Raw genomic sequence first — 14,505 nt, 5'->3', positions numbered from 1 at the left:
TACTAAAAATACAAAAAAAATTAGCCGGGCTTGGGAGACTGAGGCAGGAGAATGGCGTGAACCTGGAAGACTGAGGCAGGAGAATGGCGTGAACCTGGGAGGCAGAGCTTGCAGTGAGCCGAGATTGCACCACTGCACTCCAGCCTGGGCAACAGAGCGAAAATCTGTCTGAAAAAAAAAAAAAAAAAAAAAAAAAAAAAAATTCTGTTAACCTGGTATAGAGGAGGATATAGGAAAAGCATACCAATAGCAGAAGTGAAATATGCAAAAATACAAGCCTGAGCGCCCTCTGTTCAGGGATGTGCAAATAGTGTGGGTTTAACATGAGATGTGGTGAAGAAATGGCAGAGAATGAAGCTGGAAGGGTAGTCGGGCAGCCAGATCATGAAAGGCCTTGTAGGCTGTTCCTGCTACTGAGTTTGGACTTTATCCTTCTGGGGATAGGCTTCCTTGGAAGGGTTTCAAGCAAGGTCATGATGAGATCAGATTATAAGGTTAGATTTAAAAAAAAAAGCTCTGGGGGCAGTTTAGGGAATGGACTGGCGTGGGTAGTGAAGTGGAGAGGCAAGGAAGGCAATCAGATAGCTGTTGTAGCAATTAGATGGATATCGTAGTCATGTAGGTGAGAAAAGAAGACACCTTGAACGAATGCAGGGGCAATGGGAAAATAAGACAGGGAATGGATTTTAGTATTGTGCTGACTGTTTTTTGAAGATAAAATGATTAAGTCAGATTTTAAGAATTGACTGTTGGAGGTGAATAAAATGATGTCCTCTCTGAGTACTTTCTCTGTTTGTGAGAGGACTCCTTGAGGAGTTCTGCTCTTGATTTTGCAGGGGCTGCCTCTAGAGCTCTGTGTTTTATTCGCAGAAAGAAGCTTAACTATTAATACTTTGCTGCTTGCTTTGAACTTGCGTTTCACAGCCTGGCCCTTTTTTTCTCAATGTTACTACTTTGCTTTCAAGATGTAGAGGCCTACTGGCCAGATAGACACATGAAAGAGCTTTGCCTAGGAGTTTAGTCACAGCTATCATCATTTGTGTCCAGGAGCCATGGGCTTCAGCTTGCCTGGTTTAATCGGCACTACCTGTTTTTCTTTTTTTTAATCAGTAGTGGTAAGTGTGGTAAGATGGGTGGTTCTGGGAAGGGTTACTGAGGAAATGGTCTGTTTTGTTGTAAAAAGAATGTTTCTATTAACTCAGACATTTAGAAATTCACTTATTCTCAGAGGTATTATGTCACGGGTGTAGGAAAAGGATGGGAGTTTAAGAAGTGAAAGAGACCACCTCAACCTGAATGAATGAATGAATTGTGAATTTTTAGTAATTCACAGTTGTGTTCACTTGTGAATTATTAATAATGTATATAACAACTAAGTGTGCAGAGGGTCTCAAAGTATAGTTTGTGGATGCGCGGGTGATCCGGCTGTGACATCTGCCACACCATAGATCAAAGTGTAGTTTGTGGTACACCTGCACTGGAGTCTCCAATTCGCTTTCTGAGTCATTCTTTTTTTTGAGATGGAGTCTTACTCTGTTGCCTAGGCTGGAGTGCAGTGGCATGATCTTGGCTCACTACAACCTCCGCCTCCCAGATTCAGGCAATTCTCTGCCTCAGCCTCCTAAGTAGCTGGGGTTGCAGGTGCCCGCTACCACGCCTAGCTAATTTTTTTGTATTTTTAGTAGAGATGGGGTTTCACCATACTGGCCAGGCTGGTCTTGAACTCCTGACCTGGTGAACCACCCGCCTCAGCCTCCGACGGGTCATTCTTAAGCACAGTAAAGCTTAGGACTCAGGGTGTTCCAGCTTGTATAGAAGGAAGAAGTACAGTGGACTGCAATGCCTGCTTTAAGGATATTAGGGAAACAAGAAAAGAAACTTCTGTGCCAGGCCACTGGGTATAAAGTTTTATGACCCGAGGATGGAAGGAAATTAGAAACAGGGATTGTAAGGCCAACAGGGAGAAAAGCAGAGCAAGTATTCAACAATTTCTTTAGGCAGTACGTGTAATCAGTTGTAGTTTAACACTGGACATGCATGTGTGATGTAATTTTTGAAGTTATGAAAGTGTAAGCAATCTTTTGTTCCGAGTTTACCCCTGGATGCTGTGGGCAATGAGGGATGAGCCTGGTGCAATGAAGAAGTAAATTGCTGCACAGCATGGTGCCTCAGGCCTGGAGCTCTTCACATCCTTTAGAGCTGGATTAAGAGATGCTGTGTGAGCTTGAGCAAAGGTCACTAGGAGTCTTTGGGTTAAATTTTTTTTTTTTTAAATCCACAAATTCTTGTAGTTCGTTGAACTTCTTTAAAGGAGGAAAGCCCAACTTGGGGTCAATAAATGGTATAGTAAATATTTGTTCAAGTTCTAAAATGGACTGTCGTTTTAAAGAGTTGATTGGCAAAGTTGAAAATACCTGATATTCTCCGTGGTTTGTATCTGTGGGAGATGTTTGGTGGAATGGTCGAGAGGGAGAGAGGGAAAGAGTGCCATTGCCTTAAAAAAAAGAACAGCCCTGGCCGGATGTGGTGGCTCATGCCTGTAATCGCAGCACTTTGGGAGGCCGAGGTGGGTGGATCACCTGAGGTCGGGAGTTCAAGACTAGCCTGGCTAACATGGTGAAACCCCACCTCTGCTAAAAAAAAAAACCAAAAATTAGCCAGGTGCAGTGGCTTGCACCTGTAATCCCAGCTACTCGGGAGGCTGAGACAGGAGAATCGCTTGAACCTGGGAGGTGGAGATTGCAGTGAGCCAAGATTGCACCACTGCACTCCAGCCTGGGTAACAAAGCAAGATTCCATCTCAAAAAAAAAAAAAAAGAACAGCCTCTTACCAGCTCTGCTGGGTTCTAAAAGATGAATAGGTTGCCTACCCTGATGTCAGTGAGCTCACAGTGTAATGGATGTGACAGATGAACAATAATGTTGAAGTGCAGTGCACTTTATGCTAGAGGTGCCATGGAAGTTTGGAGGAGGAAAAGATTATCTTGTCAGTGAGTTTATAAACCAGTGCCAAAGTGATGATGCCTCTGTGTGTTGCTAACAGGTCAGCAGTTACACCATCACTCTTCCTAAGTCTCTAGATTAGAGGCTTATATTTCTCGAATCTCCTATACAAAGACATTTTTAACTTGAGTGCATATATCGTAGAAAAATATATATGCTTCCAAATCTCATTCAGTTGAACATCTCTAAAATGTCTGGTACATAATGTCTGAGAACGCCCAGGTCCTCCTGGAGGCTGGTTATAGCTATAGTGAGGTGTTGCAGTCATGAAGAGGGAGTGGGTCCTTGCCTGCCTACCCTATAGTGAGCAGTCCCTGGAAGCGCCGTTATTCAGGTTGTCTTGCTTTTTGTCTTTTGAAATGTTTGGATTTGGGATGTTTTGGAAATTTCCCCATCCAAAATTTTTGGAAGATAGGAATGGGGATGGGAATGATCCCTGTTCCTTATTTTTTTATTTTTATTTTTTTTGAGACAGGGTCTCGCTTTGTTGCCTAGACTGGAGTGCGGTGGTGCTATCATGGCTTACTGCAGTCTCCACCTCCCAGGCTCAAGCGATCCTCCCACCTCAGCCTCCTGACTAGCTGGGACTACAGGTGCACACCACCATGCCTGGCTAATTTTTATATTGTTTTGTAGAGATGAGGGTCCCACTTTGTTGCCCAGGCTGGTCTCAAACTCCTGGGCTCAAATGATCCACCTGCCTTAACCTCCCAAAGTGCTGGCAGGATTACAGGCGTGAGCCACAGCGCTCAGCCAATTCCTGTTCTTTTGAAATGGAGTCTCGCTCTGTGGCCCCGGCTAGAGTGCAGTGGCATGATCTAGGCTCACTGCAAGCTCCACCTCCCGGGTTCATGCCATTCTCCTGCCTCAGCCTCCCGAGTAGCTGGGACTACAGGCAACCGCCACCACGCCCGGCTAATTTTTTGTATTTTTAGTAGAGGCAGGGTTTCACCATGTTGGCCAGGATAGTCTTGATCTCCTGACCTTGTGATCCGCCTGCCTCAGCCTCCCAAAGTGCTGGGATTACAGGCATGAGCCAACGCGCCCGGCCCAATTCCTGTTCTTAAAGAGACTATAACCAGTAAAGTTCATTTGGTGGAGTTCTGGCTCTACTGTAATTATTACCAGAGCCAACGCGCCCGGCCCAATTCCTGTTCTTAAAGAGACTATAACCAGTAAAGTTCATTTAGTGGAGTTCTGGCTCTACTGTAATTATTACCAGAAAGAGGTTCTGATCCCAACCCCAAGGGAGTGTTCATTGGCCTTGCACAAGAACGAATTTGGGGCAAGTCCGTAAGGGGGAAGCACGTTTATTAAGAAAGCAAAGGAATAAAAGAATGGGCTGTTCGACTGAGTATACTTACAGTTATTTCTTCATTATATGCTAAACAAGGGGTGGATTATTCATGAATGTTCCAAGAAAGGGACAGGCAGTTCCCAGAACTGAGGGTTCCTCTCCACTTTAGACCGTATAGGGTCTAAAGTCCAGACACTGCCTGGCATTTTAAGCTGTCATGGCACTGGTGGGAGTGTCTTTTCGCATGCTAATGAATTATAAGTAGCATATAATGAGCAGTAAGGATGACCAGAGAGGTCACTTTCATCACTATTTTGTATTTGGTGGGTTTTGGCTGGTGTCTTTACTGTATCCTGTTTTATCAGCAAGGTCCTTGTGACTTGTATCTTGTGCCGACCCCCTATCTCATCCTATGACTAAGAACGCCTAACCTCCTGGGAATGTAGCCCCGTAGGTCTCAGCTTTATTTTACCAAGTCCCTATTTATGATGGAGTCACTGTGGTGTGAACACTTCTGACACAGTGGCTCCCAAACCTGGCAAATCAGCAAAATTTCCTTAAAATCCATCTGTTTATCTATCTATCTATCTATCTATCTATCTGTCTGTCTGTCTGTCTGTCTATCTATCTATCTATCTATCTATCTATCTATCTATCTATGAGACAGGGTCTTGCTATGTCGCTTAGGCTGGAGTGCAGTGGCGTGATCATAGCTCACTGCAGCCTTGAACTCCTGGGCTCAAGCCATCCTCTCACCTCAGCCTCCCTGGTAGCTGGGACTGCAGGTACACACCACCATGTATAGCTAATTTTTAATTTTTTTGTAGAGATGGGGTCTCACTACTCTCTATTTTCCCAGACTGATTTTGAACTCTTGGCCTCAAGGGATCCTCCTCCCTCAGCTTCCCTGGGTGCAGGGGTTGCAGGCATGAGCCACTGGGCATGACTGTTGTTTGTTTTTAAGATGATTATGATCAGGATGAGAAGCCAGGTTTAGGAATCCTGATAGAAAAGCAGTGTTTCTTTAGCAGAGGCTTCTATCATAATCATCTGATCAGCATTCTGAATTTGCCATTGCCCTAAACCCATGGAGTTTTAATTCTGTAGGTTTGGGGTCAAACAGAACTAATTGAAAATAGCTCCTTGCTGATTTGGATGCCTAATAATAGTGGAAACTCTCTGGCCCACAGCAGTGATTTTTAAACATCTTTCATCCTACCTCCTGTCAATAAAAAAATTTTGAGCGGCATTTTCCCAATATATATATGTTTTATTTATTTATGAATTGTGTATGTGTACTTCTGTATGATATGCAAACACAGATGTTTTAAAATAATGAGGTAAAGATAAATGCCATTTAAAGTTCTAATATTTTTATCTCGTTCCCCCAGTGGATACACTGAGGATCCCATTGTGTAGAACATTGAGAGAAAGAACAGGGCCAGTGGTTCCGTAATTGACTCCAACTCTTACTTAGCTGCTACTGACATGGGTAGCTGTCTGAAACAGAATCACCTGTTCCCACCCCAACCAAAGCACTCCTACTCCATTCCTTAATTTATGCAATCATTCAACACATTTATAGGTTTAGCAGACCTAATCCTCAAATCCCAAATCCAAAATGCTCCAAATTGTGAGATATGATACTCAAAGGAAGTGTTCATTGGAACATTTGACATTTGGGATTTTTGGATTTGGGATGCTCAACTGGTTAAGTACCTGCAAATATTCCCAAATCCAAAGAAATCCATAATCCAAAACACTTCTGGTCCCAAACATTTCAGATAAGGGATACTCAACCCATATTGTGCAAAGCATTGAATGAGGGGCTAGGGATATAGTTGTGCACGTGGTCTTTGATCTCAAGGACCTAGGTTATGCCCACATAAACATTAAACAAATGATTACTTAATATTAAATTACTATAATTTTGATGGATGCTAAAAAGTGTGAACTCAAAAGTACCTGAGACAAGTCTCAAAGAAAGTTTAGGAAGTTTATTTTGCCAAAGTTAAGGATGTACCCATGACAGGGTTTCAGGAGGTTCCGATGACGTGCCCGAGGTGGTCAGGGTACAGCTTGCTTTTATACATTTTTGGGGAGACATAATACATCAATCAATACATGTAAGATTCACATTGGTTCAATCTGGAAGGGTGGGACAATTTGAGGGTGGGGGTAGGAGGGCTTGCAGGTCATAGGTAGATTTATAAATTTTCTGATTAGTAACTGGTCAAAATAATTATTATCAATAGGAAGGAATGTCTGGGATATGTTAAGGGGTTGTGGAGACCAAGGTTTTATCGTGTAGATGAAGCTTCCAAGTAGCAGGCTTCAGAGAGAATAGATGGTAAATATTTCTTATCAGACCTTAGGTCTGTGTTGATGTTAATGCTGGTCGGCTTTTCCTGAATTCCAAAAAAGAGGAGGGCATAATGAGGCATGTCTGACCCCCACTTCCATCATGGCCTGAAACAGTTTTTCAGCTTAACTTTGGAATGCCCTTGGCCTAGAGGAGGTGTCCTTTCAGATGGCTGGGAGGCCTTAGAGTTTTGTTTTTGATTTCTGAAAGTATATATATATATAACCTGAGAATGACCTCTTCTGGAGGGTTTGAGAAATCTGTAATTTGGAGGCAGGAGTGTCATTGAAGGAAAGCTAGAGAATTTCAGATCTGGAGGACAGAGGTGGAAATACCATAGCACAAGATGAAACTGAAGATGTGAGCAGAGACCAGGGATCACGTGGGCCTAGTAGACCATATTAAGGAATTTGATCTTTATTTTGAGGGCAAGGTAATCCATTGAAGGATCTAAGGGAGAGTGACAGGGCCAGATTTTCATCTCAAAAAGATCACTTAAAGGTACAATAAGTTGTATCAATTCTTTCCCTTCTTTCTCTTTTTGAGATAGGGTCTCATTCTGTCGCCCAGGCTGGAGTGCAGTGACGTGATCATGGCTCACTTCTGCCTCAACCTCCTGGGCTAAAGCCATCCTTCCACCTCGGCCTCCCAAATAGCTGGGACTACAGGCATGCACCACCACACCTGGCTCATTTTTAATTTTTTTGTAGACATGTGGTCTCACTATGTTGCACAGGCTGCTGTCAAACTCCAGGGCTCAAGTGATCCTCCCACCTCAGCCTCCCAAGGTGCTGGGATTGTAGGTATGAGCCACTGCACCCAGCCTATTCTTTCCTTTCTTATCTTTTGCTTGTATTTAGAAACCTTTGCTTTTACAGTTGCCCTCAGATTACACTCCCCCTTTTCCTACTTTCTATAAAGTCTTACAAGTCCTCCAAGACCCATCTCTGTTGTCACCTTCTTGGTGAAGCCTTTTCTTATTCTCTCCTCCAAACATCCACACCCTTTAGAGCTAATGTATTTTATGTATATATTTTTTAATTTATATGGTATATGTGCTGCTGAAGCAAGCACTAGAGCTAATCTCTATAAAGGCACTTTGTAGGTTTAATTGCAATGTACCTATTTTGGTAAATTAGGGGAGGGCAGATGCAGAAAATAGAATTAGTTGAAATCTTCATGGCATAGTATCATTTGGTTTCTTTGGTTTGTTCAAGCTCCTGCGTTATTTTACTTATTTCTTTCTTATTATAACAAATTCTGCACTGTTTGTATGTGTTTTTAATTTACATAAATGCTGTCTTTTATCGACTTTACATTTTTTACTTTTTAAAATTAGGACGAGTTTTAAACATCTACTCATTTTCCTTTGTGTATCTGTAGTCTTTTGCTTCTAACCAGTGCTTGCTGTTCCACAGTCTGAATTCATCATATTTTACCTATCCTCACTTTCAGTGGTGGCCACCCAAATCCTTTCACCTTCCCTGTATCACAAACAATGCTGTAAGGAGCAGCCTTGTGTACATCCTTTACAGACCTGTGTGAGAATTTCTGTGGGATGTGAACATCCAGGATCGGAATTCTGGGGTTGGAAAGTGATGGTGTGCTTATTTAGCCAGATCCTAGCTATTGCTGCCTAGGATGGCTGCACTGACTGTGTGTTCATCACAGTGCAAGAGTCTCTGTAGCCCCATGTCCTCACCAACACTGGGCATGTTTTGATCAATTGAGTAGCTTCAAAGCGGTATTACACTGCTGTTTAATTTTCATTTCTCTGGTTACTAGTGGGTTGAGGATCTCAGTAAATTTGTTGTCATGTTATTATTCACGTTGCCTGTCATGCCTTTGTCTACTTTTCTGTTGAGTTACTCTCATTTTCTTGTTGCCTTGCAAAACTTTCTTGTATCCTTGCAAAACTTTCTTGTTGCCTTGCAAAAGCCTAGGTGGAAGGATGGCTTGAGCCAGGGAGATTGAGGCTGCCGTGAGCCAGGATCATGTCATTGTACTCCAGCCTGGGTGACAGAATGAGACCCTATCTCAAAAAGAAAAAGGAAAAGAAGAGAAAGAGTAGATACAATTTGCTGCACCCTTAGGTGATCTTTTTGAGATGCAAATCTGGCTCTGTCACTTGTATAATTTCAATGTTAGTTATCTGTAAGTTTTAGATATTGAAAACATTGTCTTCTAGTAATCTGAACAGAAATGTGTAACAATTTTGCCACACATTAATTCTTCTATATTATCTTAACAGTTTAATTTTCCATCCTGAGTCTATTTTTTAGTCTAATGATATTGAGCAGATACTTAATTATGTCAGTTTATTATGTCAGTTTTTAAACTCCAATTTTCATCTTTTCTTGATTTATGCTACCAACTTTATTATGTATTACATTCTTATAAGTACATGAGTCTGTTTCTGACGCTTACCCTCTGTTCTGTTCTACTTGTCCATTTAAATGTTCTTGCTCGGAATTGTTTCTATGACAGTGGCTTTGTAGTACATCTGTGGATTTGGTTGGGACACTCCCTCTCCTACTTCTACTTTTCTCCTCTTTCTCAACGTTTATTTAGTTATTTGTGGACCTTTATTGTTCCATGTAGATGATAGAGGTTTTCAGAGATCCTCAGAAAACCCAACTGAAATCTTACTTGAGGTTAATTTGGGGGAGAATTGAGATTTTATGATAATAAACCACCCTTCCCAAAAGTATAGGCTGTCTCCCCAATTATTCTTCTCATCTTATATGTTCTTTAGACTAATTTAAAACTTTTTCTTTGTACTTTTTATTAAATAAGGTTATCAATACTTTATAGATTTTTATGCTATTGTGAATTAAATCTTATTTTTGAATTCTGTTTTTCTAGTGAGTTTTCCTTGTCTAGAGAAATGTTCTTGATTTTAATTTATTCACTATGCTGTGTTTCTCAAGAGCAGAGGCTGCATCTTTTGTCTCTGTATTCTGAGTGTTTAAAACATTGCATGGTAAGTGATCAATGAGTGTTTGTTGAATGAATGAATGAATGAATGAATGAATGAATGAGCAGGATACGTAAAACAGAATGGGCTGCTATGATATTTGGGTCCATATAGAGGCTTCATGGCAACATCCATGACAGTTCCAGTAGACACCCCACCACAAGGACCAAGGGAAGGGGCAGCCAATTCCTTTACATGGCTATCTTCCTGGGTGTGATCAATTAATTCCCCAAAGTAGCTCAATTAGCCTTAGTTGGTACCCTCCCCAGTTTTCCTCAGACCACATAGATGTTTTTGAACATAGCTTTTTGCTATTTACTATGACTTCTTCTGGACACCCACTCTTAGCTCAAATTTACACATCCATTTTGGAAGCCTTCACTGCCAGACTGGTGGTCAGACTAAAAAGCTTGACTTGGGTCTCCAAGCCATAGTTATGAAGTACCATAGGACTCATTGTCCTCCTGGTACTTTCTTCTCCTCAGAAATGAAGCAAGCACTTAGACCTGTTAACTGCTGATGAGCCCAGCTTGGATCCCTAAAAGTGGAAAAGAGAATTTGAATACCAAGACCCAGCTACCCTTAGGACTGGAGGAAGATTGGACACATAGATATAGGTGCTCTTGGTAATGTTAGACAAAGGCAAAGGCAACACACAAAGGAAAGTTAGGCTTTTAAAATGACAGTTCATTTATTTTACAAAAATTGTACTGAGTGCAATATAAAGGCCTTTCACAGTCTGACTCCTGCTTCTTTCCCAGGCTCCCCCTTGGTCACTATCTTTTTCTGTCTCTACCATACATGCTTTGTGCTCAAGCCATTATATGCCAGTTCTTTTTTTATTCCTGGATCTTGCTAGACAGTATTCTCTGTGTCTAAAATGCTCTTCCTACCTTTCTCTGTCTATTTATCAAACCTCTATTAATTCTTTTCAATGATGAATTCATGTTACCATATCTCTGAAACTTTTCCTGACTTCTCCAAATAGAATGGTTATCTTTCATTCTGTGTGGCACCTTAATGTATTCAATATAGCCTTCTGTTAGTATATTTTTAATGCTGTGATATTGTAACATTTATTTTTATTTTCTTATCTGCTTATTTTCCATTGCAAGCTTCTTAAGATTTGGGACCATACATTCTCTATCTTTGTGACTCAAAGCTGAGCATAGCTTCTAGCATGCAGTAGGTGATCAGTTAGCAAATAATTAAGTTGAACAAATAATTAAGTAAGCTCACCATGAAGAGAATGAAATTTTGATCCTATACTGGTCATGTGGTTCTAGAAAAGCAACTAATCTTTCTATTCATCTGTAAAGTAAATTTATATATGTATTTGCTGAATTGTGAAGATGTTATATTAGTCATCTTGGGTTGCTGTAACCAAATCCCACAGGCTGGTTGGCTCAAACAACAGACACTTATTTCTCACAGTTCTGGAGGCTAGTAAGTCCAAGATCAAGATGCCAATAGATTTGACTCATGATGGGGGCTCTCTTCCTGGCTTGCACATGGCTGCCTTCTCATATTCTGCAGAGAGGAAGGTCCAGTGTCTCTTCCTCTAGTTATAATGGCACTAATCCCATCAAGGGGGATCTACCCTCCTGACCTCCTCTAAGCACAATTATTTTCCAAAGGCCCCACCTCCCAATACCATTGCACTGAGGTTAGAGCTTCCTATATGAATGAGAGGGTGGAGGAAAGAACACAAACATTCAGTTTATTATATATCTTATACAATATTATGAATCTGGTTAAAGTATTTTCAAAGAAATGTTTTAACTATGGAGACCAGATGAGTGAACAATGAACCTTGCCATAAATATGACAGCAGAGAAAAAAATGACTATCCCTGATATGGTTTGGCTATGTCCCCACCCAAATCTCAACTTGAATTGTATCTCTCAGAATTCCCACATGTTGTGGGAGGGACTCACGAGGAGGTAATTGAATCTGAAATGCTCTTCCTATCTTTCTCTGCTTATTTATCAATCCTCTACTAATTCTTTTCAATGATTGATTCAATGATGAATTCCCATGCTGTTCTCATGATAGTGAATTAAGTCTCATGAGATCTGATGGGTTTATCAGGGGTTTTCACTTTTGCTTCTTCCTCATTTTCTCTTGCCACCGCCATGTAAGAAGTGCCTTTTGCCTCCTACCATGATTCTGAGGCCTCCCCAGCCATGTGCAACTGTAAGTCCAGTTAAACCTCTTTTTCTTCCCAGTCTCGGATATGTCTTTATCAGGAGTATGAAAACGGACTAATACAGTAAATTGGTACCAGTGGAGTGGGGCGCTACTGAAAAGATACCTGAAAATGTGGAAGTGACTTTGGAACTGGGTAACAGGCAGCGATTGAAACAGTTTGGAGGGCTCAGAAGAAGACAAGAAAATGTGGGAAAGTTTGGAACTTCCTAAAGACTTATTGAATGGCTTTGACAAAAATGCTGATACTGATATGGACAATAAGGTCCAGGCTGAGGTGGTCTCAGATGGAGATGAGGAACTTGTAGGGAACTGGAGCAAAGATGACTGTTGTTATGTTTTAGCAAAGAGACTGGTGGCATTTTGCCCTGCCATAGAGATTTGTGGAACTTTGAACTTGAGAGAGATGATTTAGGGTATCTGGCGGAAGAAATTTCTAAGCAGCAAAACATTCAAGAGGTGATTTGGGTGCTGTTAAAAGCATTTCATTTTAAAAGGGAAACAGCATAAAAGTTTGGAAAATTTGCAGCCAATTGATGCGGCAGAAGAGAGAAACCTGTTTTTTGAGAAGAAATTCAAGCTGGCTGCAGAAATTTGCATAAGTTACATGGAGCTGAATGTTAATCTCCAAGACAATGGGGAAAATGTCTCCAGGGCATGTCACAGGTCTTCATGGAAGCCCCTCCCATCACAGACCCTGAAGACTAGGAGGAAAAAATGGTTTTGTGGGCCAGGCCCAGGGTCCCCATGCTGTGTGCAGCCTAGGGACTTGGTGCCCTGCATCCTAGCTGCTCCAGCCATTGCTGAAAGGGCCAAGGTACAGCTCTGCCCATGGTTTCAGAGGGTGCAAGCCTCAAACCTTGGCAGCTTCCCTGTGGTGTGAGCCTGCAGGTGCATGGAAGTCAAGAATTGAGGTTTGGGAACCTCCACCTAGATTTCAGAAGATGTATGGAATCGCCTGGATGCCCAGGCAAAAGTTTGCTCCAGGGGCAGGGCCCTCTTGGAGAACCTCTGCTAAGGCAGTGTGAAGGGAAATGTGGGGTTGGAGCCCCTACACAGAATCCCTACTGGGGCACCACCTAGTGGAGCTGTGCGAAGAGGGCCACCGTCCTCCAGACCCCAGAATGGTAGATCCACCGACAGCTTGTACTGTGCACCTGGAAAAGCCGCAGACCCTCAACGCCAGCCCGTGAAAGCAGCCAGGAGCAGGAGCTATACCCTGCGAAGCCACAGGGGCAGAGCTGCCCAAGACTATGGGAACCTACCTCTTGCATCAGTGTGACCTGGATGTGAGGCATGGAGTCAGAGGCGATCATTTTGGAACGTTGTAATTTGACTGCCTCGCTGGATTTTGGACTTGGCATGGGGCCTGTAACACCTTTGTTTTGGGCAGTTTCTCCCATTTGTAATGGCTGTATTTCCCCAAACCTGTACCCCCATTGTATGTAGGAAGTAACTAGCTTGCTTTTGATTTTACAGGATCATGGGTGGAAGGGACTTGCCTTGTCTCAGATGAGACTGGACTATGGACTTTTGGGTTAATGCTGAGATGAGTAAGACTTTGGGGGACTGTTTGGAAGGCATGATTGGTTTTGAAATGTGCGAACATGAGATTTGGAGGGGCCAGGGGCAGAATGATATGGTTTGGCTGTGGCCCCACCCAAATCTCAACTTGAATTGTTATCTCCCAGAATTCCCAGGTGTTGTTGGAGGGACCCAGGGGGAGGTAACTGAATCATGGGGGCCGGTCTTTCCCATGCTATTCTTGTGATAGTGAATAAGTCTCAGGAGATCTGATGGGTTTATCAGGGGTTTCTGCTTTTGTTTCTCTCTCATTTTCTCTTGCCGCTGCCATATAAGAAGTGCCTTTTGCCTTCCACCGTGATTCTGAGGCCTCCCCCGCCATGTGCAACTGTAAGTCCAATTAAACCTCTTTTTCTCCCCAGTCTCGGGTATGTCTTTATCAGCAGTGTGAAAATGGACTAACACGATCACCTTCTTCTTTGTTCTCCTATTTCATCTCTAATTTTTTTTGGCATTTGGGGGGTGCTATACATTTCAAAAGTTGAGGACTCACTAATTCTACTACTCACTGTATATCAAGGTAATCTGTCAGGGGTTTGGTTTTATATAAGAAACAAATGAGTCCCCAGAACATACAAGTTAAGATTATTCAATCAAGGGAGGCAGTCGTTACCCTTTAACCTCTGAAAGAAAACTGCAGGTAGGCATCAAACTAACCCTGAGATAGGAGAGAGTAGAAATTCCCACACCCAGTGAATTGTAGGACATTAGGTAATTATTGATGGGAAGTATATTTGAGTGGGGAACTGAATTTCAACTGACTTTTATCCTTGAAGATGGTGCTTCTATTTTCTCAAGTTAGAAGGTTATGAAAATTGCATCTGAACAACAAGTTGTATTAGCATAAGTTCTAGAAGAAACTGAGAAAGCAAGGCTAGTCTGATGAAAATTTATACCGCTCTCATTTCCCTTCTGAATTGGAGAATAGAATTGAATAGCAAAATTGTAACCTACCTTTCAAAGATGCATTGTATAGTGAAGTATATTTTGTGAACTTTCATATCTTCTTATTTTTCTATTGCCCTATTTTAAAATCTATCTTGAATTTATTAAATGTATATGTCTCTGTTTATA

The 14,505-nt window shown here is 41.9% G+C and overlaps 1 protein-coding gene across 1 annotated transcript in view; it reads left to right on the top strand.

Annotated features, from left to right (window-relative positions):
• LOC129041651 (uncharacterized) overlaps positions 1 to 14,505 on the top strand; it is a 24,166-nt gene extending 9,661 nt beyond the window's left edge. Inside the window, exon 3 of the mRNA XM_054497088.2 lies at positions 11,868 to 14,505. Coding sequence (XP_054353063.1) covers positions 11,868 to 11,915 — 48 coding nt within the window. The 3' untranslated portion in view covers positions 11,916 to 14,505. The remainder of the gene's footprint in view (positions 1 to 11,867) is intronic.

This window comes from Pongo pygmaeus, chromosome 6, assembly GCF_028885625.2.
Source record: "Pongo pygmaeus isolate AG05252 chromosome 6, NHGRI_mPonPyg2-v2.0_pri, whole genome shotgun sequence".
NCBI lineage: Eukaryota > Metazoa > Chordata > Mammalia > Primates > Hominidae > Pongo > Pongo pygmaeus.
This window is presented reverse-complemented; position numbering and strand designations above follow the sequence as displayed.